This window comes from Folsomia candida, unplaced genomic scaffold (assembly GCF_002217175.1).
Source record: "Folsomia candida strain VU population unplaced genomic scaffold, ASM221717v1 Fcan01_Sc001, whole genome shotgun sequence".
NCBI lineage: Eukaryota > Metazoa > Arthropoda > Collembola > Entomobryomorpha > Isotomidae > Folsomia > Folsomia candida.
In genome coordinates, this window is record NW_019091193.1 from 7,199,839 (window position 1) to 7,223,976 (window position 24,138).

At 37.3% G+C, this 24,138-nt stretch overlaps 5 protein-coding genes across 8 annotated transcripts; 2 read left to right on the forward strand and 3 right to left on the reverse strand.

Annotated features, from left to right (window-relative positions):
• The first annotated feature begins 321 nt into the window (after nucleotides 1-321).
• LOC110863203 (ammonium transporter 1) lies at nucleotides 322-2,302 on the forward strand. The gene is made up of 4 exons (XM_035846264.1): nucleotides 322-673; nucleotides 739-921; nucleotides 988-1,316; nucleotides 1,389-2,302. The coding sequence occupies exons 1-4, from the start codon at nucleotides 592-594 to the stop codon at nucleotides 1,683-1,685; spliced, it is 891 nt and encodes a 296-aa protein (XP_035702157.1). The 5' UTR covers nucleotides 322-591; the 3' UTR covers nucleotides 1,686-2,302.
• On the reverse strand, nucleotides 2,044-4,173 carry LOC110863065. The gene is made up of 4 exons (XM_022112292.2): nucleotides 3,334-4,173; nucleotides 3,091-3,254; nucleotides 2,779-2,978; nucleotides 2,044-2,655 (listed from the first exon to the last, which is right to left on the reverse strand). Exons 1-4 carry the CDS (start codon nucleotides 3,978-3,980, stop codon nucleotides 2,371-2,373), a joined length of 1,296 nt encoding a protein of 431 aa, XP_021967984.1. The 5' UTR covers nucleotides 3,981-4,173; the 3' UTR covers nucleotides 2,044-2,370.
• A 1,125-nt stretch (nucleotides 4,174-5,298) lies between these two features.
• Nucleotides 5,299-6,515, reverse strand: LOC110863601. Its single transcript, XM_022112950.2, has 4 exons — nucleotides 6,116-6,515; nucleotides 5,797-6,049; nucleotides 5,673-5,699; nucleotides 5,299-5,597 (listed from the first exon to the last, which is right to left on the reverse strand). The coding sequence occupies exons 1-4, from the start codon at nucleotides 6,422-6,424 to the stop codon at nucleotides 5,545-5,547; spliced, it is 642 nt and encodes a 213-aa protein (XP_021968642.1). The 5' UTR covers nucleotides 6,425-6,515; the 3' UTR covers nucleotides 5,299-5,544.
• A 4,519-nt stretch (nucleotides 6,516-11,034) lies between these two features.
• Nucleotides 11,035-22,254, forward strand: LOC118436492. 4 transcript variants are annotated; one of them, XM_035854703.1, is made up of 11 exons: nucleotides 11,035-11,328; nucleotides 13,048-13,265; nucleotides 13,347-14,615; nucleotides 16,283-16,801; nucleotides 16,891-16,975; nucleotides 17,060-19,413; nucleotides 19,513-19,646; nucleotides 19,926-20,119; nucleotides 20,230-20,326; nucleotides 20,420-20,466; nucleotides 20,541-22,254. In XM_035854703.1, exons 6-11 carry the CDS (start codon nucleotides 19,292-19,294, stop codon nucleotides 21,102-21,104), a joined length of 1,158 nt encoding a protein of 385 aa, XP_035710596.1. In that variant the 5' UTR covers nucleotides 11,035-11,328; nucleotides 13,048-13,265; nucleotides 13,347-14,615; nucleotides 16,283-16,801; nucleotides 16,891-16,975; nucleotides 17,060-19,291; the 3' UTR covers nucleotides 21,105-22,254. The 4 variants fall into 4 exon arrangements, with proteins under 4 accessions (XP_035710596.1, XP_035710597.1, XP_035710589.1 ...); XM_035854704.1 differs by lacking the exons at nucleotides 13,347-14,615; nucleotides 16,283-16,801; nucleotides 16,891-16,975 and having other exon boundaries at nucleotides 17,833-19,413; XM_035854700.1 differs by lacking the exons at nucleotides 19,513-19,646; nucleotides 19,926-20,119; nucleotides 20,230-20,326; nucleotides 20,420-20,466; nucleotides 20,541-22,254 and having other exon boundaries at nucleotides 11,044-11,328; nucleotides 16,283-16,975; nucleotides 17,060-19,290.
• On the reverse strand, nucleotides 22,251-23,643 carry LOC110841639. The gene is made up of 5 exons (XM_022087323.2): nucleotides 23,468-23,643; nucleotides 23,381-23,394; nucleotides 23,117-23,311; nucleotides 22,523-22,987; nucleotides 22,251-22,457 (listed from the first exon to the last, which is right to left on the reverse strand). Exons 1-5 carry the CDS (start codon nucleotides 23,553-23,555, stop codon nucleotides 22,338-22,340), a joined length of 882 nt encoding a protein of 293 aa, XP_021943015.1. The 5' UTR covers nucleotides 23,556-23,643; the 3' UTR covers nucleotides 22,251-22,337.
• Between the last annotated feature and the right edge of the window lie 495 nt (nucleotides 23,644-24,138).

Consider the following 24,138-nt stretch of genomic DNA (forward strand, 5'->3'; position numbering starts at 1 on the left):
AAGGCGATAATTATCCTGTCCAAGGTATGTCTGAGGTGTTAGCACGACGGAATTTGACACCATGTTCACCAGATAATTTTAATTATTTTTTGTATAGATCTGATAACGTCAAATTTCGAGAATGAAGCGTTCATGGTATTTGGAAATGTGGCTGATGTGGCTGAATGCTTAATGTGGCTGATGGTTCCCGGATGTGGGTTTTTCTACAGTGGCATTGCCAGCAGTAGAAGTGCGTTGTCCATGATTTTTCTGTCCCTGTGTGCCGTTTCATTGACAAGTGTTGAGTGGTATGTTGTTGGGTACTCACTTTCATTTTCACTTACCAGGTAAGTTTATCTGTAGTCGCATCTTCTACACACTTGATACTCGATAAATATCATGTACTTATAAACTAAAATTAGTGGAAACTCGTGGATTGGAGATTTCCAAAAATCATTTTACACCGGAGTATTTGGCAAATCCTACCCGACAGGTACTCGGATTAGCGAATTGTCCTTCTGCCTCTATCAAGGAGCATCGGCTGCCTTTCCGGCGGTACTAATATCAGGGTCAATTGCGGAAAGAGCAAGGATTTTACCTGCCCTAGTCTTCATGGTACTTTGGGGCCTGCTAGTCTACAATCCCTGCGCGTATTGGTCATTAAACCCGAATGGGTGGAGTTACAAGATGGGTGGTGAGTCTTGAAAAATAATACTAGAAAAGGCACGTTTGATGATTTGTACCTATCACACTTTGCAGTACTTGATTTTGGTGGCGCAGCACCAATTCATGTCCCCGCTGCAGCCGCAGGTCTGACATATTCCTACTTTTTGGGCCCAAGAAGCCTGAAAGAAAGAAGCGCTAGACCACATAACATGGCTTACCTCGTTATTGGAATGATTTTTATGTGGTTTGGAACCTTTGGGTATAACGTGGGATCAGGTAAAATACGTCGTCATAGTCTTAAATATATAAATACATAAATATGCAAGATAAATTTGTGGTTAGCATTTGGCGCAACAATTCAGGCCGTCCTTTCTTGCGTTATCACCAACCTGTCCGGATCACTTGGAGCTGTCACGTGGTCAATTTTAGATTGTTGTTTTACTACGCGAGGTTTCTCAGCGTACGGATTTTGTTGTGGGGCCGTCGTGGGATTGACAGTAATTACACCTGCGTCAGGTTTTATTCATCCATTAGCTACTATCCCATTTGCCGTAATTTCTGTTACCCTGTGTCGCTGGGGATGCAAAGTTAAAGAAAAATTGAAATTGGATGATACATTGGACGTCTTTACGGTTCATGGTTTAGCGGGTATGGTGGGAATGTTGCTAACGGTAAGATTCACTAGGATTTCGAGAAATTATTTATTTGTGTCGTAATTTATCTATGTCTGTATTTGGATTCAGGGGATTTTCGCCCAGAAATCAATTGGTGGATCTGAACTTGGTGCGGGAGGATGGCTTGACGGGAACTATTGTCAAATTTTGTATCAAGCAGCGGATACAGTGGCCGGATTTTCATGGAGCGTGCTGGCATCTTCCATAATTATTAAGCTAATGCAAAAGATCCCGATACTACATCCCGGATTTAGGCAGCCACAGGCCAAAGCTGGCATGGACCATCAACTTGGGGAAAGTTGCCTTCAGCCATTGGAAAACTTGCAATTTCAAATTATGCACAATACTTTCTTTCATTTGAGATAAAGTTGCTTTCCATGATGATGAAAAGTTGTCATTGAATTGACTATTAAAGTGTATAGAAAAATGTCTGTAGAACACACTCATGTATGTATATACTTGTTACTTAATCGCTACTAGAAGGATTGACGTATGTAATTACGTAGTAAAAGTTGTTGGCGTCTTCCGTAGAAAGGGAACTTTCCTGTCGTACGATGCGAATGATTTGCTTCCAATTGATTTGGTTGTATGACAATGAAATTACCATTTTTATGCAAATTAGCTAACACAATTGTCGTAGTATATGTATGTATATACACATGTACATACATACATATGCCAAACATGAAAACGAAAGTCAAGGTGTCTGCGTCTTTGAGATTCATTTACTATGCAATATGTACGTACTTCATGGGTTTATTATATATATGTACTTGCATTCAATATAAAATACTGTAAAAAAGAGTTATAAAATAAAGAATGACGTGTAATGTTGCAGATAATAAAGTAGGTAGTCAAACATATTTACAATTACAAATGCTAATTCCATGTCCTGTTGATCTTTATCTTTCGGACCTACTAATAATAACCTGATAAACATTGTCACATAAAATTGTAGAAATTGGCAGGTAGGCTACAATGTATACCTAAATAATTAATAGCTTAATATCTATACGTTATCGAGTTTTAAATATTATGGCACATAATTTTATTAGTCATCCAGAAGGTCATCGCTGTCGCTATCGTCGATATCTTCATACATATCGCTGTCGTCAGTGTTATCCCTGTCTCTATCCGTGTCGCTTTCCTCATCTTCATCCCTTCTGGTAATGGTAACCTTCACTGACCAGTACGTAACCTGAGAACGCCCATATTTGACCTCAGTTGTCAAATTTTTCCGAATAGTATTCAACTCGAGAACGAGACTGGTGCTTTCATTCCGTTCCCAACTAAAACTCGTAGTGTCTCGAACCTTCCCGACGAAGGAAAAATCATCCTGAAAAATAATAGATTAACTGGTTTAAATTTAAAATTAAACAATAAAATGTAAAAAAATATGTTAATGACGAGTTCATCCATCTTATTTAGCACTTAAAATGATGCTTGACGAATAATTTACCTCTTCTTCGTCGTCAGTGTCTTCAGTGGCACGATCTGAATTGCAAAGTTGAATTTTAGCTTTAAATTTGTAGCCGTCTTCCCATCGTCCATGGAACATGACCCAAATGAATACTTTTTTGTCTTCGTCCCCCAATTCTTCCACTCTCACAATAAATTCTTCATCAAAAGCTTCCATGATGAAGGTACTCAAGGCTCCCTCTAAATAGTAAACAGGAAAAGCAATTTAAACCTATGATTTGTGCTTAAAAATTTCACAAATAAATTTGACGAGCTAAAGAGGTTATTTTTCCAAGGTAAAACTTTTACTCACCTGGTACAAATTTTCGTCCTGGCACAACAAAATATTTGAGGACATGTTCACATTCGTTGACTGCTTTAACGTGATGGGTGCTCCTCAAATGGTTGATGTATTCTCGGAACAGAATTTTGGAGTTTGAACAAATGTCCGTGTTCTTAAGGCAGCATAACATTTGACTACAAAAATAAATAAAACCATATTTAATTCAAAATAGTAAAACATTGTAAACACATTTTTAAGTGATGTTTAACTAACCGGTATTCACAATTTGGTTCGTGTTCTTGTTCCGTAATGTGTTGACACCTACCGCGATAAGGGCACCCGTCCCCTTCGTATTGGCATAGGGTAGGTTCCTCCATTTCAACATCTTCATCTTCAGAAGTTGAGGACCAAGTTGGAGATCGTGGGGGTGTATTTTCCGATGACATATCTTCTTCGTCTTCTGAATTTTCAGTGGCTGAGTTAGCAGGTGAATAATTATGTGAAGAATTTTCTGACGATTTGTCCGGGGTTGAAGTTGATGATTTTCCGCTGTTGGCAGGGGATGAATTGGGAGGAACCGAGTTTGCTGACGTTTTAGATGATGACAGATTTTCTGATGGTGGTGGAAGATCGTCGCTCATTGATTGAGACACCGGACAACTTGGACAGTTTGCCAACAAACTTGAATGCGAAGGGCAAAAATTGTGACCACGTTCACACTTCACAATTTCACCGAATATGATGATACGACAAACGCAGCATTCAAATTTCTTTGTAATTTCAGAAAAATCCAAATTGTCCAAATAAGCGCTTGCTGTTGACTGAGAATTTTCGGGGTGTGAAGTTGACGGTGGCGGAGAACCACCTCGTCGACGTGACGTTGACGGTGCACTTTTCTTTTTACTTGACCTATTTCCCATTATCTATTAATTATTTAATTACATATGTAATTTTTGTTACAACGAAATGCATTGAAGTCCCCAACACCCGAAGACTGAGGAGCTCGGGGGAGAATAATATTGAGAATTGAGATGAAATGTTACAAATTACAATCAAGTTTGAACAAGTCTCCAAGAAAATGAGTCGAGTTCACGCCTGATCAGCTCGACGCGATTTGAGCAATAATATATGTATACTTTTAATATGGCTAGAATAACGTATAGTATACGCAAATAAGTACACCAGTTATCTTGTGCATATCTCTTAAAGCTTAATATAAGGTACTACATGCATGGAATGTGACTCATTAAAATAAGGGACTGATCAGGAACACGTTATGTCATTTGAGATTAATTTTTTCTCTTATATAATGTGAAATAGTTTCCCTAATTTTTAAGAATTATTAAAATTTACATTGCTGACTTTTGCAACAAATGTAAAAAACTTTACAAAATCTCGTCCGAACCCCAAACAATGACATGTAGAAAGACATGTATCCAGTATCTAGACTTATTTATACAAGAACATTAAACGTTCTGCTGTCGCATGCCAGCACTACATTTTTATGTGTGTAACTGTGTATCGCATCTTAGAAAATAAAGAATTAATATCATAGCACAAGCCATAGATCATGTACATATATTATAAAAAACATAGATAAGTACATACTACGGTGCATGCTTGGTGTGACTCATGGAGTGCACTGTTTCCGTTTTTCAATTAACTAAATATTCACTTTTACAATTTAACTGTCCAAGGACTGTAAATAATTAGGTTTAACAAATAGCTGGCAACAATGTTCTGAAGCTGATCTAACTGGAACCTTATTTTCCATGGATAATCTTCTACCTCAATGCACCGAAGTGTGACCGATTGAGACCGATTATGACCATGAAGATAAATATGTATGTGCATATATAGTATTTATCTATGTACAATGTACATAAGTCAACCCCATGTATCAACCCAGTTGTATAACTTTCATGCAAATAATAATATTTTCAAGTTCATGTACGAGAGCACAATTGGCAGTGTCATTTTGTTGTAATATTGCAGACATAATTGTAATTTAGATAATTGTTTACCTAGAACTAAGTAAGTCGTAAAATTTTTTGTTGTTCTAGTATTTCAAAGTTTTCAATTTTATAAACACATAAAATATGCATCTTCTTGCGTTATTAATAATTGTATGGACAATTGCGTATGTATCTGCATGCATATATCAATATGCATATAGATACCCATATATATCAATATGAGCAAAAATGCGTAATATTTTTTGTCATGATAAAATAAATGTAAATCAATTATGCGTAAATTTTTATTGCATTAGCGACTAATAGGTATATCGTATTGTATAGCTTATCGACAAATAATTTGTATTCTTTCATTATAATCCACTTAATGCTTATTGTAATAGGACAATATTTCATTGCAGAACTAAATTTATTTTAATTTTAAATATATTCCGGAACAACTATTTTTACAATTCAAAGTATCCTTTACATATAGAATCACATTTTTCTGTACGTATTCAATTGTGATTTACAGAATAGAAATATCAGCACAGTGTCGAAATGTCTCTTGGCGTCCGCATCCTGATTTTAAAAAAATGAATGCATAAAGAATCTACACACACATTTTAATACTTATCATAATTTTTTTTAGCTTACCCATTCCTTCAGTTCCATTATGACAATCTTGAATAAACAAATTCATATTTCATTTTTTACTCTCCTCCTTCATTTTCATAATTTTCATTTGTCTTTCATAAAATTTTATAAACCTCCTACTTACCTCCCCAACTATTTCCGGCTCTATAGTTCATGCGAAGAATGCAATGCTCACACCTTAAGTTTGATGGAAGTTGCGCCGTTGTTTGAATAGTTTGACTACCACCGTTTCCAGAAACTGGGAATTTACTCGAACCATGCTGAAAAACGAGACGATTTTCCAAAAAGCAGGCTTCACTCTCTGGAAGACCGTCGCAGACGTGAATTTCAAAATATCCCCAATGCGCCGTGGTAAAATCGAGCCCAATGTTGATGAGCTACATAATTAAAACAGGGTGTTAATTCTCAATTTACAGTACGATTCTTATTTGCATTTTTTCTACCTGTCCTGCTGAATAATTGGCAGCGATAACTCCCCTTCCATACCTGCCTCCGTGCTCGTTAGCTCGTGGCGTTGGGGATGAGAAAGGATCGCCACAAAGACCACAAGTCGTCACGACCTCCTCTTGAGGCACGCTTCCGCAATACAGCCCATCGTCGTCGTAGTTGATGGGTGGGTTGTGTGGAGCAAATTGAGGATTTCGCCACATCGAAGACCGGCTTACGGGGGCGAGCAAACGGACGTGCGCCACGACAAGGGTGCCACACAGGAAAAATAGGGAGAGAAAGGGAACAATTAGTTTTGACGACATTTTGAAAGACTTTTTTCCCAGGTTCTACTAGGTCGACCTTAGATTTGCAGTTAATTGGGTGTGACTGGTGCTTCAACACGTACCACCTTGACATTTATACCCGGCGTATCCGTCCGATAAGACTGATGGATTGTAGCATGACATCATGTGATGTAAAAATGTACAGTAATCAGTACAATGTAACAATGCAAGTGCTCTTCAAATTTCAAGTTGTTACAGCAATCATCTATTTCTCAATTTGTTAAACTAATCATTCAAATCTCAAGTCTTGTAATTTTTCTGATAATGCACATAAGCATCTGTACCACGCCGATGCGCAAAAATGTTTGCATGTCACACCACTAACGCTTGATACATAGTAATCATACGTATTTGTGGTGCATACTTATTGATGGAATTCCCGAGTTAAGTACCTTATCAGATCTGCCTAACAATTTTGGTTTCGTGTTGTGCTGTGCTGTCATGATCAATATTGCTGTATCAGTTTTACTGATAACTATGCGATGGATTTACACATCAAAATAGTATGTATTGTTTGGGAAGATTTTCCAGCATATTATTACAGCAAACATCAAGTCGCAAAGTTGCACTAGTAATAATATGGAAGGCAAGATAAATTACAAATTTTAAACGTTCTGAGTAACAGATTCGATGAATTATACTTACCGGACCTCTTGCTACAAAATTTTTGAAATTGATTTCATACATACATGCAAAGCTCATATACACTTGCAGCTTCATTCAAAATTGCATACTTGTACATATGAATATTTTCGAAAATTAATTTGGTAATAATATTTTAGGCTTAGCACTCAAACATGACAAATTCCCAGAATATCAGACATCTGTGACCATTCCGATTATTCATCACCCACGATCCCACCAGACCTAGTATGCATATGACCCCTACCAGGGAACCACTTGACCGATTTTACTCATCTTCGAACTCATTATTCAAAACATATATCGTCCAACTTGACTTCTTCCTAGCTACTAACTTGCAGCATTGTGTTCTTATTTTTGGTTTTCGGTTGATCTTTCAGATTTAAATATTTTTTTCCTCGAACTAAAGAGTGTGTGAATTGCCTCATTGAATTGTTTACCACGGAACAGAATGAATTTCCAAAGTTGTCACCAAGAGGAGACGCCTCATTGCAGATGCGTGTAGCAATTAGTTAGAGTTTTCTTTCCGTTGGCTTAATGGATGGTTACATAAATAAATAAAACTAATTAAAGGATGCTTCTTCAATGGGAGTTTTTAAAAGGTTCTGCACACACATGCTCCTCGTACCTACATAAATGTGCATGCATATTTATATAAAGAAGTTAACCAATTTTTGGCGAATCATGATCCTCCCTCCTCCAGTGGGGATTAGGAATAGAACATACGAATACAGTTCTGGACGTGGCCTAATCTCTTTTTCCCTTCTTCAAAACCGTCGCCACGGTGGTATAGGGGTCAAATAAATCATGTTGTTTATTTATTTATGTATTTAGCTATTAGATGAAGCATGGTGTTAATGACGTCAAATGCTACTTTTTGTTTTGTCTCGATGAAGCCACACTGAATAATTAATCTCCACGAGGAACACAGCTGAATTGACTTTCATTATCGACCCCACGCAATACTTGACCTTCCGCCTTGCACGTCCACAGGTACATAAACGGCCTCCACCGCAGCTATTATTATTTTTTAATACTTTGTTCAATTATTAATGTGCATGTTATGCTAACTTGAAAATTTGTGTATATACATTAAGTGTCCTATAAGATCTTGTTCTTGAAGATATGTCATATCCTCATATCCCATCGAGAAAGCCATAGGAAGAATTTCATGTTGCTACATAAATTTGCAAATTTTAAAGTATATTATTTACTTTATTTCAGTATTTTTAAAAATTTGGTTGCAGGAACATCAGAAGCATTACAGCTCGTGAATAACCCCTCATTTCATGTTAACCTAGCATTCGACACGAATCATTGTGAGATAAAGGATTTTAGCTGTATTTCGTACCTAAATTTCAACCCCAACATACTAGAGCATCTAACTTATAAAATTGTTGCCTTAAAATCCATCACATCCTTGGACGAGGGGGAAGATCAGGATGACCCCGATGTCGCTATGGCAACCACTGTTACGACTAAATTATTGCGTCAACCTCTCCCAAAGTTCTCAATTCTACATAATGTCAACATTTTATCAACGTCATCCTGGTCAAGGTCCGTCTTAATTATACAAAAGTCTGGCGTCTCCTTCACAGATAAGTTCACCTTCCTCGTCGTTACAAACCAGTCAAAAAGTGAACTTGAGGCTTACGTTAAAAAATATATAAATTCTTCATTTTTCTATGTCCCACTATTTCTCCTATGTTCCCGCCAACTCTTTATGTACTGTTTCTTCTGCAATTTAAAACTTGTTCCATTGGGGCAAAATGATCTCCGCGCTGCGTTACGGACTCACTTTCTGTACAATAAAATCCTACATCGCCCAAACAAATTGCTCCAACTGATGCCCCAAGTCATCGACAAGAAGTGTATTTCTTACAACTTGACAAAATTGCATGAATGCGTGTACGTCGGTCCAGTTATCCGATTATGCTTAAACCATTGGAACTTTTCCTTTCAAAACGCTGATCAGTCCGAAATCGATGTTTATGAAGATACTACCCTGAAGAAGGGATTGTACATTAAGTTATCCGCCACTGCGGTCACCCTCTATCCTGAAGATATTGGGCGTCTCCTAGAACTAAATGCCGCCCTTTATTTTAACGATCCTTTTTACCGGGATTTATATTATAACACGTATGCTCGACACTTTTTTCAAGTCACCTGGGAAATATTTCTTCATCCGTTCGATACTCTTGCGTGGGTCTGCATCTTAGTAATTTGCATATTGATCTCAATCTTGTCAAGTACTGGGAATAGGACTACGAGGGATTTGTTTACCGTAAATTGGAGGACAATTGGATGGGTTTTGATTTCCGTTTTCTTTTCCACGTTCAGCAGCGTTAATGAATTCAGGAATTTTCGTTACAAATCCCTCAGTCTGATATGCGCTATGGGACTCATTTCTATCCTGTTGGTTAACTTGTATTTGGGTACTTTCACTAGCATGTTTATCTCGCAGCCGCCCCAAAGGAAAATTAAGACGTTGAGAGCTGCTCTTGATAACGGGTAAGTTTTATAGCATATTATTTAACTCAGAAATGTGTTTCCAAGTTTTTTTTAATTTCATTAAAATATTCCTTCAGGTACAGAGTTCAGGTACACAATGAGGAGCAAATGCATCCCTTATTCGCCATATTTCGGACGGATGTGGAAGCAAAAATTGGGCGAAATTTGTCAGCTTCAGAAGCATTTTATATCGGAAGACCGGAGTCTTATAAATTTGCAGATTATTATAAATTCTACGTGGAGAATAAGCTCATGCATATTTTCGAGTATTCCGTTTATCAGAGGGAAATTGGTTTGCGGGGACGGAGAGAGTTTTCAATGGGAGCTTTCAAATGGCTCGCGTTGGACCAGAGTGAGCAGCTTGTTCTTCGACCCTTCATTCTGTTTCAGGGCTATTTCTCCCAAGAGGCAAAGGTTTTGGGGGCTCGTCTCCACGAAGGAGGATACATGCGCCATTGGGAAGATATTTGTCAGTGGAAGTCCGTTCGTGGGATGTATTTTGCGGTCAAGAATGGCCCAGTTCAAAATGATGTTTTTCCTATCGAATTGAGCTCGCATATTCAGATCATCTTCTACACTTGGACGATCGGTTTGGTGGCAGGATGTCTGACGTGGGTGTTCGGGGAGGTTAGGTTTCGTGGAGTATTTATGAAAAGAATTTTTCGAATTACGAGGAAACTAGGGAATAGATGGAAATGTGGTGAATCATTTTTAGGCAACTCTTTTAACGAAATGACAATAATTGTCAAGGTTCGTAGCCGAAAAGAGAAATAATACTAAAAATGGGAAAAGAATTTACAGATACGCTAAATTAAACATTTTTCGCTTCTGGCGAGTTTATATGCCGTTTTTATTTCTTTTCTGAATCTTTCTTTCAATAAAAATTTTGAAAATATTGATGTATTACGAAAATAATTTAAAAATAAAGTTAAACATGTTAAAATAATTCCTGGAAAACATACGAGCGGATCGAAATCTGAAAACCAAAATTTACTGTGAACTCATTGTTTGTGTATTGAACTGCATGCTTACATATATTTCGTTAACGGTGCCAATTTATTGATTCATAAAGCATTTGTACATATGTACATACCGATGACTTGTACTTGGTTCAGTATATGAACATTAACATGGTCAGTTCTATTTTACATAGTACACAACCGTCATATACACAGACTTTCTTAAGATGAGTGGAAAAAGCATTAGCGTTAAAAATATCTACCTTTATAAGAAAAATCAAGAATTGACACAGACACCGGATACAATTATAAGGTTAGTTTGGTACCGTGTAGCAGGACTATTCATGTTCGGCATGTATTTGACTTATTTCATTATCTACTAAAACTCACGAATTGTAAATTGTATGATAAGACGAGTATGGGTTTATTTAGTTGAAAAAGATTTTGGTAGCATGATAACAAATAATGGTTCACATTTGTAACATTGTGAGATCTGGTGGATGAAAAGCATTGCAATGCAGAACAAATGTGCAGTTGGAACATGTATTTAAATCTACCTACATACATATGAACAGCAAAATCTGCTTCTTCTTGATTCATGTAAATATATTATTAGCTGTATATTTATTAGTGAAATTAGTTGCAGTGGACAAGCTGAGGATTTATTGTAAAGTTGGAGAAATTTTAAAACCTAAAAAACTTGGTGAAACTAGCCGTAAAACTGTGTTAATGAAATTTCAAACTAAACAAGGTAATCAGGTTATCCACAAGGTAATTACGAAGTAATATTTTATATGAAAACCTTAGATTTTATGAGTTTCTAGCGAGAGAAATTTGAAATTAGTTATACAAAGTTATTTTGAATGCCTATTAATTCCTAAATAATCTGATTGAATATCAGTGCTCCATTTGTTGTGGAAATGAGAGCCAAATTGTATTTCATGTATTTTGTAGAATTTCAAGTCGACAGATATTTCCTTTTGTGTACCAAAGAAAAATATTTTCAGAAAATGGGGATAGCAACACCCTCATGGGATGATGGGACAACAATCTCATAAATTTTAGTTTAAAGAACGTCCGGGAATGAATGGGAATGCGCGCTCTAGCGAGTATATTGACAAATCAATAAACCCGCGAACTATAATAATTTAAATTTCTGAAAGCCCACTTCATTAGGGTCAATTTGGTATATCACTCTTAAATTTCAAAAATGGATAAGGGTAGAAGAAGCTTGTTTGAAAGGGAGCTGTTAGCAAAACGAGTGATGGAGTTCTACAACACGACAGCCAACCGAGACTCCAAGGTGACCTGGAACTTTTTTAAGCAGGAAGGAATTCCAAGTTCAAATGTGTATTCCTACATAAAAAAGTTCAAGGATTCCGAAAATGTGCAATTCAAGAAGCCAGCTGGTCGTCCGGCGAAGCTAGCGACCACTCGAGTGAAAAATAGAATTGAAAAAATTTTCAAAACCAAGCCATCAACGTCAGTAGCTGTAGCTGCCAGGAAAGTCAAAATTTCCAAAAGCTACCTGGGGGAAATTAAGGTCCATAAATTAGGAATCAAAGCAAGGACCAAAAAACCTGCACCAAATTACAAGCCCGTACAAGAAAGTCGGATCAAGGATTGCTGTCAAAAATTGTTGAAGAAAATGCGTGGAAAAGTAGTGATCCTGGATGACGAAACGTATGTTCCGGTTGACCCTTCAAATCTTCCAGGGCGTCATTTTTTTCATAGCTCGGATCCCTCTGAAGTGGCTTATGAAGAAAAAGTACGAAAAAAAGACAAATTTCCAAAGAAATATTGCATTTGGCAATGCATCTCCAGTCACGGACATGTATCAGACCCGGTAGTTCTCGAAGGGAATATCAATCAAGATATTTATCTGAAAAATTGCGTCAAGGCTGGATTGGAAGCATTTATTAATAGGTTTCACAAAAATGATAAAGTTTTGTTTTGGCCTGACCTCGCCACTTGTCACTATGCAAAGAAAGTGACCGAGTACCTCAGAAAGAAAAATATTGATTTCGTACCAAAAGATATCAACCCACCTAATGTACCCCAACTCCGCCCAATCGAAAAAATCTGGGCACGTTCTAAGTCAGTATACTCCCGGCTTCAAGATGTGCCTGACACCTTTCGAAAATTCAAAGGACGATGGAAGAAAATCACCTCGGAAGTGGCAAAAACTTCGGGAAAAAATTTAATGAAAAATCTTCGCAAGAAAATCGAACTAGTCGCCAACGGGGGTGTGGCGGCCTTAGCTATTAATTAAATTATGTAGGTACGTATTTGGTATTATACATATGCAAAAAGTTTAAAATTCCGATAACTCATTGTGATTTTATGACCACATTTTCAGACCATTCCCATTCATTCCCGGACGTTCTTTATTATAGTGACTCTTGGTAGGCTTGCTTGCTGAATAATGTGTAACTAATATTAAATTCATTCAAATTTGTTGAGCAGTGTTCACTTCATTTTTCATTACAGCCCAATTTACGATCACTCAAAAATGGAAAACTCTGGAGAACATTCACCTTGTCTGCTTAATGATAAGAAAATAAATTCGGGAGGATATGAGCCAAACTGCAGAGGTCAAGAGATGCAAACTGCATTGCTACAGAATTTTGAGAAAACGAGAAATACTATTACCAGCATCTTAAAGAAATGGGATGCTTCAAGTATGCAGAATGAAACCAGCATTGAAGGTAAAATTGGAATTTTCTTTATAGTTCGCCCCATTCGTATTTTTAACGGAAGAGATAACATAATAACTCTTTACAACTCAGAACTAAGGGACATTGTACCATCTTCAACCAACAAGACCAACGCTGCAGAGCAAAAATGGATGAAAAACGTAAAATCCCTGTATAAGAAGTAAATGACAGATTTGATTTCCGATTATCTGTTGGAGAACCTTTTCCTTGAGGAAACCAACTTTAATGAGATGCATGCAAAAAGTGTTGCTCGAACAAATGAACAAATACAAAAGGACTTCGACAAATGTGCAAATCCACCCAACGCATTACCCGACGAAATCAAGGGCAAGGATGATAAACCTAATACGGAAGCATTTCTAGTGGCATCAAGAATTGTAGCTGATTTGCACAAGGGAGTGGAATCTGAACATAACCAACGACGATCTATTTTGGACGAATGCCGAGAAAAATGCAAAAAAGGACTATTCATATCTATTCTGAAAACATGGGTCGTCCAATTTGTCGAGAGAAGGGTGACTGGAACAATTTTTTTAAACGAATTTATTGTCACCAGGGTCAACCTAACAACTTCAAAATTAGGAGCACTTTTTGTCAACGAAATTAAACAGGACCCTGACATCAAAATCTATTTCAACTCGTTTCAACACATTGAAAAGTGTTTGGATTCATTTAGGAAAGATATGAATAAGAAATTCGAATGTAACCGTTCTTTCGGTCCGAACAAGTTCATCGAAGTGATTAATACGGCTAAACAATCTGCAATGCAACTCTTCAACTGCAACTTTGCGCCTGCCCAAGAAATATTAAATCACGGCATAGAGCTTTTCAAGCTTCAATATGCCAAAGAGAATGAAAGCATTAATCAATATGAAATTATGCTGGCTAAAGAATTGCTCCCACAAATTCAAGATTTCTACAGCAAAATTATGAAAGATTTTACCAATGAGAAAATATTCATCGCAAATCAGTTAGAACAATTGCACAACTTGGTTATAGAAAGATCGCTCACAATATTTTGGAATTCATGTGGGTTTCAACCAAATCAAGAAATGCAATAGGCTTGAAAACTGAAGTTGAGGAATTTGAACACGAGCTACAAAGGGAGTTACAGACCTATGTAAATAGGAATAATCTGAAAGTAATGAAAATTAAAAGTCAAATCTTGGCATTGCAGACGGAACAGAGAATAAATTACAATGACGTCATGAACCGATTTCTTCCAAGACGAGGACCATTTCTTAATGATGTACAAGATTTTGAAAAGAAGCATATCTCTTCCAAAACAGAAGCTGTCAAGTTATTGAAAATGGAAATGTCAAAATTGCAACTTACACTGATGTCAGGAATTATCCATCATTGGACAAGCTTATCGTCCAAATGTATATTTCTTAAAAAGTACAGTAGATATTCAAATACTTTTTTTTGTCACTAGTAGACCAACCAATTGGTAGTACAATGTCACGTAATCAGGTCTCAAAAAATTTCAATATGGGGTAAAAATAAATTATCTCGCGGGCATTCAAAATCAACGTGTTATAAAATATCCATCTTTTTTGCTCCTCAGCTGAAAAAAAGAATAATTTGTTTTGGTAAGTTCTTTCTTTAATTTATTTTTGTTCTTAGATCATTTTCTTACGATTAACGAAGAAAACTTGTACAAAATAGGCTATGGGGAAGAAGGTCAAGGAGACGCCATTTGCAATTCGCGAACTGGTAATCAAGCACCATCAGGGCGATGCCAATGGGAAGAAAACCCAACAAGAAATTGCAAATTTGCTTAAAATACCTCGTTCAACAGTTCAGTATATAATTCGGAAGCACAAATTATGTGGACTAATTGTAAACAAGCAAGGAAGAGGTCGAAAGCCAATATTCTCTAAGAGAGAAAAAAGTGCCATTATCAAGAAAGTGAAGGTCAACCCAAAATTGACAATTTCTAAGATCAGAGATCAAGTTGCAAATGAAACTGGAAAACTAACCTGTTGTAACACAATCATTAAAGTAATCAAGTCTGAAGGATTTAAGAGTTGCAGAGCCAGGAAGAAGCCACTCATTTCAAAGGTCAACCAGAAGAAACGGATTGCGTTTGCAAAGGAGCATGTGAATAAGCCCCAAAGTTTTTGGAATTCGATCTTGTGGTCTGATGAAAGCAAATACAACTTATTTGGGTCGGATGGACGTGCCAGAGTTTGGAGAAAATCAGACGAGGCTCTAAAATTGAAGAACCTCAACCCCACCGTAAAACACGGCGGTGGAAGCGTTATGGTTTGGGGCTGCTTTAGCTACGCAGGGACTGGAGGTCACGAATTCTTAAACGGGACTATGGACCAACACGTGTACCAGGGTATATTGTCCCGTAATATAAAGCAATCTGTAGCAAAACTTGGTCTTGGGCGCCGCTACACGTTCCAACAAGATCGTGATCCCAAACACACTGCGAAGACTACATGGGAATTCTTCAAGAAAAACAAGATAAAAGTGTTGGAATGGCCCCCCCAAAGTCCGGATCTGAATCCAATTGAGCATTTGTGGGACCATATCGAAAGACGGATCAGAAACTATTATATTTCAAATAAACAGGACCTAAAAAATGCAATTTCGGATGCATTCGAAACTGTGACCCCGGAAGTGACAAAGACTCTCGTCGAATCGATGGGTCGCCGCTGTCAAGCAGTAATATCTGCTCAGGGTGGGCCAACACGTTACTAAAAATTACTTTTACCGATCATTTATTACAAGATTGTTAAAAATACGAAGTTAAATAAAAATGATGGATAATTTCTGACATCCGAATTTTGAAAGCTCGCGGTAGAAGACATTATTTCCCCATATTGAAATTTTTTTGAGACCTGATTACGTGACATTGTACTACCAATTGGTTGGTCTACTAGTGACAAAAAAAAGTATTTGAATATCTACTGTACTTTTTAAGAAATATACATTTGAACAATAAGCTTGTCCAATGATGGATAATTCCTGACATCAGTGTAAAATCTCACATGAAGAATACATTAAAACTTTGGAAAGCGACATCGACAAGGACTGGGTCGAAATAAAGAAAGAGTACGAGAAGCGGAAACAGAGAGAGGAGTACACGAGGACGCAAAAAGTCACCCAGGAACAAAAAACGAGAGAAGTTGAAAAGGAGGAGAAAAAACGTGAAGAAGCTAAAAAGGTGAAAGCACAGGAAGCAGAATTTAATCAGCATAAAAAAAATGTGGCTACGTCACAGCAAAAACCGACCAACAAAATTGGATCTCAACAATCGTCATCTGACACTTCATTTAAAATTCCAGAAGCAGTAGTCAGGCAAGAAATTCAGGGACTGGCCATTGAGTTTGCATTCTCCAAAGTCAGGGTTGGACGAATGGTGAAGGACAAGGTCGAGATTGTGCCCAATCCGTGGGGAGAGGAATGGACCCCCACAGTTTTATCAGTCACTGAAGAAAATGAAGTCCAAATTGGAGAAGAGATAATTGAGAATAAAACCAAAATATATATCGCACAAGCAATTACTAGTCCAGGTTCGCAAATATTCCAACTCTTTCTTCATGGAAAATATCAAGTTGTGGAACCAGAAGTTGTTATCGCACTGTTTCTCTCACGAATTAAGACTGACGTTGAGAAGAGTGTTGGAGGAAGCTGGACCCGGACAGTCATCTCCGTGCCTCTCTGCCTGACCAGTATGCAACGCCAAGGTATGAAAAATGCCGCAAAATTAGCAGGATTTGAATATATCAGGCTGATCAATGACACTTCAGCTGCTGCTCTTTGCTTCCAAGAAATGAGAGACCATAACGTGGACACGTGCTTGCTAGTGGGAGTGGTCCATACCTTCGATTGCTATTTTGATGCTGCACTGTATCGTTGGTGTCGAATTCATGGCTCAAACATGGAGATGGAAATGATTGGCAGTTGTGGAAATCTACATTCCACAGGTTCGGCTAAGCATGCATTGTTTGAATCACTTAAGGGTGGTTTTACCAATGTAATGAGAACATTTGCCGGAAAACAAGCAGATGAACTAAGATTTATGATCCGAGATATGTTTAGAGTGAGCAGGGACAAGATTCCAACAAACATTTGTATCAACTATGGAACTAGGATCGAGATAGAAAATATGGTTAAAGATTATGGTCGTACAACAGATAATACGGACATCTCTGTATTGGGTGGCGCCGCAATACTAGCCGAGAGGCTGTCGAAATGTTCTGGAAATGCTCCATTGTCAACACTTTATATCAAAGAAAGGGCAACTTACACATTTGAAAGAAACTCGCTATACAGGACCAATACGATTTTTGAGGGATACAAATCAATTGTTGGAGCCAGAATTTTCGAAGATCAAACCATCGGGTCTTTATCGGAAGGACAGCAAAAAATTGTCATCTGGGAAACGTCACAAAATCTAACGCATCAAGTTGGTACTATTGTCGTGGAAGGAACTGATTGCAGCACTTTTAAACCCCGTCCTCCAGAATATAGAGTTAAATTTAGTCTGAGCAATGAGGGGATTTTCAGTATTGATAAGGTTTATTATAAATATCTTGCACAGGAGCATACAATACAGTACGAATGGAAGACGCCACTCATCCCAGAGTCCGACTTGGTCAAGTCGAAATCATTTGTGGAGTCCATGGCGAAAGACGAAAAAAGGGAGTTGCTAGAAAAGACAAAGAACGAATTGAGCGTCATAACCAACAAAATCAAGGAAGGAATGTATAAAGTTGAAGGGAGGATGATCGCTGAGAAATTGCTACGTGAAGGAATATCGGACGCCGAAACAATGCTAAGTCATCCAAAAACAACCCAAGAGATGCTGAACAATAAAATCATAGTTCTATCCCGACTTCAAGAAAAGTATTTGTTAATTTAACTCTAGTTTACGAATTCAGACGTATTCCCTAAATAATGAAGTAGTTTATAATACTTTAAAAATTTGTATGTACATCTTTGCATACTTGAAAAATGAAAGCATTATTATACGTACGTCAATTCATTAAAAATCTTGGTTTGCTTACTCATAATCTATGTATGTATAAATGTATATATGTATAAATTACTAATTCATAATCTATGTATTAAGACCACCGTTTATTGAATCAAAACAGTCAACTTCATAAGTATCTATGTACATATATATGTAGGTGGGTAACGCCTTTACTGTAAAAAATGTAAAAAATGAGATCTGAATTTTGTACCAAAAATTCGTCTACATACATATTGATGGTAAATATAAAACTTGAACGTGCTGTCACTATGGTGTTGTATTGCTCTCCTCTAGGAATGGTTAGGGATGAACCTGCGCCAAGTGAAAGTACAACTCCGACCCAGCTTATTTAAGAAGGCCTCCCAATATTCGTTCAAATGCATTCAAGGAAAAACAACCTTACGATGATGCAGAAAAATTCAATATTGATAAATTTCAAGGTTAACAAAAGTCGTGGGTTTCGTTAACCTTGAAAGGATTCCAAACTTGCGTAACCTACGCCGATATAAATGCCAACTTGTTATCTTAAAATTTGTGATAGATTGATACTCAATAGAGAAACTATATGTTGTAAGGGCATAACCCGTAATCGATGCACATAATTAATCAGAAGTATGTACAAGATATCAATTTCCGACATATATTTCATAATCGGCCCACTTAATTGAAAATGATCAGTTCTTAAGACTTAAATACTTCGGATCTCAATAGTCCTAATTCATCCTCATAATTCTTCTTCACTTCTTGAATGAAAGAAGCAACACGATATGAATGCACTTTGAGGGGCTTCTTCTCGTTGTCAGTACGACGACCTTCGCAATTGAAAATAGACGACGATGACGCACCAATTTCTTCCCAGAAGACGCTATCTGTTCTCCCCTTTCACCAGCCATGAAAGAGCAGGGCGAGTTGGGGATGCGGCGGAGAAAGCTACAGGTTACGCTTACTCGAAGGAGGAGAAAGTGAGATTTTCATCACGTCTAAAACAGATAATTGCAATTATCATTATCGTGAAATCGTCATCATGGCGAAAGAGAAAGTGCAACTTTCTGAATTAAGCTTGGCTGCCATGGGAATTTTTAGCGTCGCTCTTAACTTGACAATTGCCGCACTGGTCTGGAGAAAGTCCCTGAGCAAGAAGTTAATGTGGGTGAAAAATATAACTCAAACTGTTCGGATAATTAAATTCATTGAAATCATTGTAAAATAGCGTAACTATTTGTAAAACAAAATTTTAATCTGCAGCCAAGAGGACTTCTTGATTCTGAACGCATCCTTGACAGCTGCCGTCGCATCGGTAATTGGAAGCGTGTACTTGTTCGACAATGGATCTTTGCTGGCCGGAAAACTGACCTGCCCCGTGGCAGCTTTGATTTGGAGTAATTAATTTGAATATAAATATGGATAATAGTAATTTGGGATAACTTGAAGTATATATTTACACACATATGAAACAACACTATAATGAATTTTAAGGTAAATAAGTATTTAATATTCATCACACATTTGGAGGAAATCCACTTGGAAATCCAATTATGGAGGCATATTATTGCAAAATTTAAAAAAATTATGCAGTTTGATTTTCTAGATTGAACAAATAATGTTTGCTATTAAATATTTTAAAGTATATGGACCTATTTTTTACGGTTAAAATGCAGTGTTTGTCATCAATCTGATCCCAACCGCCGTGCTCGGACTGAATTACGAGCGGATGAGAGGTCATCTGAAACCGGCGATGAAGCGGCTCAACCTCCCTTTGACGCTGACCGTCTCCTGGCTGATTGCGATTCTTGGCGCTGTGCCCAATTATTTCAGCGTCGTTTACAATGTGAGGAGCAAAATGTGTGTCAAGGTAAATACATATTTTAATTTAAATAGGAATTATGCTAAGCATTATCGAATTTTACGTAGAGAAATTAGATAATTTATTTATGTATATATGTAAATGAACTTATTTTGAAGCAGAAACTCCTGTTTGGCGTGAAGTGGGCTGGGTTGGGATATGAAATTTTTAGATTTTTCATGGTCCATGTCGCTGTCTGCATTTATATTGCGTCTGGTAAAATTTCTTCACATTGGTTTTGCTCATTAACTTCAATTAAGGAGTAATTCCTTCCTTATCCATCAAATAACTTTATTAAATATGTAATAGATCTCTACAAAGTGAAATCCATGTTTCCCTACATCTATAAGAGCAATGTACGTTTTAAAGACTTTCCATCCAAACTGTTATGTTGCCATCCAGAAATTTCTGAATAAATAATCTTTTTTAGGCTGGGGTTAACGATCGGCTGAAGCAATGTGTACCTCGGGTCCGCTTCCTCTACATCAACTCTGTCGCCTTCATCTTGACCTGGATTCCCTTTGGAATGATCATAACCATATATCACAACATCTGCTTCCCCCCGGCGACCAAGGGCGTGATTGACTTCCCCGTGACGAACTTTGCAATGAGGACACTCTTCTTCGTGTATCTCATGGTCCTGCCCATCACCATTTTTGGCACGAACAAAGAACTCACCAAGAGAACGGTCTACCGTGTGAGTGACCCCAACCGTCGGACACAGCGGATCAGGATTGTCCGTTGGAGGGATCGATATGGTCGTGGTAACCTGATTGACAGAGGTCGTAGGAATGGTGGAGGTCGCCAGGGTGGGTCCAGTGGTACGACTGACCCACATGGGCGAGGTGGATTTGGCACAGCGATGCGTGCAGATGGGGGTTACATTAGAGACCTGGAGGAAATTGAAATGCGAAACCTTGGGACTGTTGTGAGGTCAGGGAAAAGAAGCATGGCGTCATTTGAGGAAGAATTGGATAGCGAGAGTTTAATTTAGTCAGCGGCCGTGATTAATATGCTTGCAAGGATGACAGAAAAGGGTTTTTAGAAGGATAAGTATAAATATGTATGTAAGAATTGGATTACACAGAGTTTTCGTGGAAAAAAGAAGAAACGGTTTATTTCATTTGTCAATATTTCGAATGCTATCTACCATTCGTTATCAAGACATGCGTAGAAAAAGATTAGAAATTTGTCGTCTTCTAGGATATATGAATGTGCTTAATTTTCACGTATTACTAAAACTAGCACCCCGGAATTGTTCCCGAAAAATGTCAAACAACAACTGTTCCTTGATTTATTGAAACAAAGCTTACTTGACATAAATCCTGTGCATATGTGTATGTATGTATGTACGTATGAAATTACTAATGCATAAATGTATGTGTTTATATGGGTGGATGTGAAGTTAACGAGAGTTTGGTCTGATCTGAAAAAAATTGAAATTTATATCGTTTCAGAATAATATGTTCAACGTAAATATGTACATAAAAGTTGGGCTTATTATAACAATCCAACGTTGCATCGTGGATATCGATTTCCATAAACCTTATCTAAACAACATTATTATTTGTATTGAGTTATGAAAAGTACCTTTGTTGTGTTTGTATTTGTACGTAAGTACATACAGTAGCAAAATATTTTTTTCGGCCAGAGTGATTGTGATTAATATGCAGTCTGTTGTAGTATTTAGTAGTTAGTACTACTAACTTAGTAGTAGTAGTACAATCTCGTGACAATGCCAAATTAGCCTTTGGCAATTTTAAAATCCCAAAAAATAAAGATATATTTCATGCCTAATTTATAATACTATTCTCAACAATAGTTTTATAGGTAACTACATATGTAGATACATATATACATGATACATAAGCACATTTGAACATTTAAAAAGATTGTAATTAAATTAAACGTATGCTTATAATATGCATATTCAATATATGTATCTGTATGTATGTATGTACATAGATCACACTTTTCAACCCATGTAATGAATACTGTCGACATTTACATAATTACCAGAAAAACGAATGAAACTGGAAATACTTATTTTCTGACGTGTTAATTCTAGATGTCATTTGTATTTGCAAATATGACAATTAGTACTAATAATGCACTTTAAAAATAAACGTTAGACGGAAGAGTGATTCATAATTGCGATTTATTTTAAATTTCTACATTGTTGGATCCAGGTTAGCATTGATTCATAATTGTTCCATATTATTCCTCGTTACGCCGAGCACGCCAACAACCATGGCTCGTCAACGAAGTAAAAATGCATAGTTGAAGTTCCAGCTGCGTTGTTATTATCAATGAGACACTGCGGAACTCTATCGACTCCAATAATTGCCTGAAAATAAAATAAATTAGTTAAGTACGTTTACAAACATAGGGTAATCATAATAAGATTCTCACATAGAGAGCTTCATTAGGAGGCGACTCGAACCGGGTGGAAGAAACACGTCCACTAGATTGAAGAACAAATCCGGTCATTTCTCCGGCCAAGTTAAAGGTCGCCTGTGTCGGTTGGATCGTGTTACAGTCTGTCTCTGCCCATGTTTCAACTTCGAAAAAGTTGTGCAGGCCCATGCCAGGAAAGCATTCGCAATTGGTCCACCCGACTTCGGCAGCTTCGGGTCTAGTCAAGGGAACGTCAATTTGGTTGTTTGGACTGGCACCATTTTGGAACCAGAGGCCAGTCCCGGTCCCCTCGGTCATTAGGTCAAAAAGGGTTCGTCCCGTAGTACAGATTGACGCTGGTGGAACAAAGTACGCCGTCAGGACGAAGAAATCGATTCCGTTAAAAGTCTCATTTTGATACATTGGGACAAGATCGTAGCGAAATGTGTTGTTCGGGCTGAGTATTTCTTGTTTTGGGAGCTGAAATTATTGAGGTGCATAATACGAGATATTAACAAGTATACATATGTGTGTAAAGTTAGTAAATTATAAATTTTGTAAGCTCAGATTTCTATACTATTGTGTGTCTTGCAGTGATAATAAACCCACCAGAACTTGGACTCCAGCAATGATACCGTTCTTGTCGAACAAAACGGCGATTTCGTTTTCGTTCCGGAGTTTGTATCTGAAACCTGAGAAGAGACCATCGTTTTCGCAAGAGGTACTCCCAGCGTCCACCCAGCCTTGTTCCACTGCAGTGGTCACAACGCGAGGAAGACGGCTAAAAAAGCCAATGGCTGGACCCTGAAAAATTACTCTAGTTTATTTTTTAGCGACACATGGGTGTAATTATTATTTCGAAATTGGACCTACCGGACCCCAAGTGACTGAAATTCAAAATATACAAATTAAGTTTAAAGGTCAAATGATTTACATTTAAATGGGACACCAATAATTTACCTCTCAAATCATCCCAGAAAACGGCGTTAGTTCCCGTGACGAGGAATAAGAATAATGAAGAAAGCACAATCCCCAAATATTTTGCCATTGTGATGAGAATAATACGACCAGTTTTCTCTTTGGAGTGTCCGAATTCGGAATGGGTCCAGTTATGAAGATGAGCTCATTTATAAATAGATTGATGGACACGTATCTACAATAAGGTGAGATTTCCACTTACATAATCAACGTCAGATGCATGGGGTAGTTATCAGAGGTGACACTATTCTTGCAAATGATTTGTTTGGTATGACATGATTTACATATTTTACATAACCAAATACTATAGATAGTGACGATCAGCACCGTTATTCCCATAGTTTATGGTATCTTTAATTGGAACCGTGTCCAGAGTGGTAAAGTGTTGTACCATAGTCCAAAGTACGCTAGGTTATTACATACGTCATAAAGTAAATCAAAGCTGTAATGATGAGAAGAAATTTACAATACCGATCACATGTACAGTCGACAAAGTTTCCAAATTGTTCGTCATCATCCAGTAGTCAGGTGTACATATTGTACGATTGTATCTATGTATCTAACTTTTAATGAGGAACAATGCATATTTGCAGAATTAATTTGTATTTGCAAATGTTCCCATTTTATGCACGTGGAAATAAGATCTGCCAAAA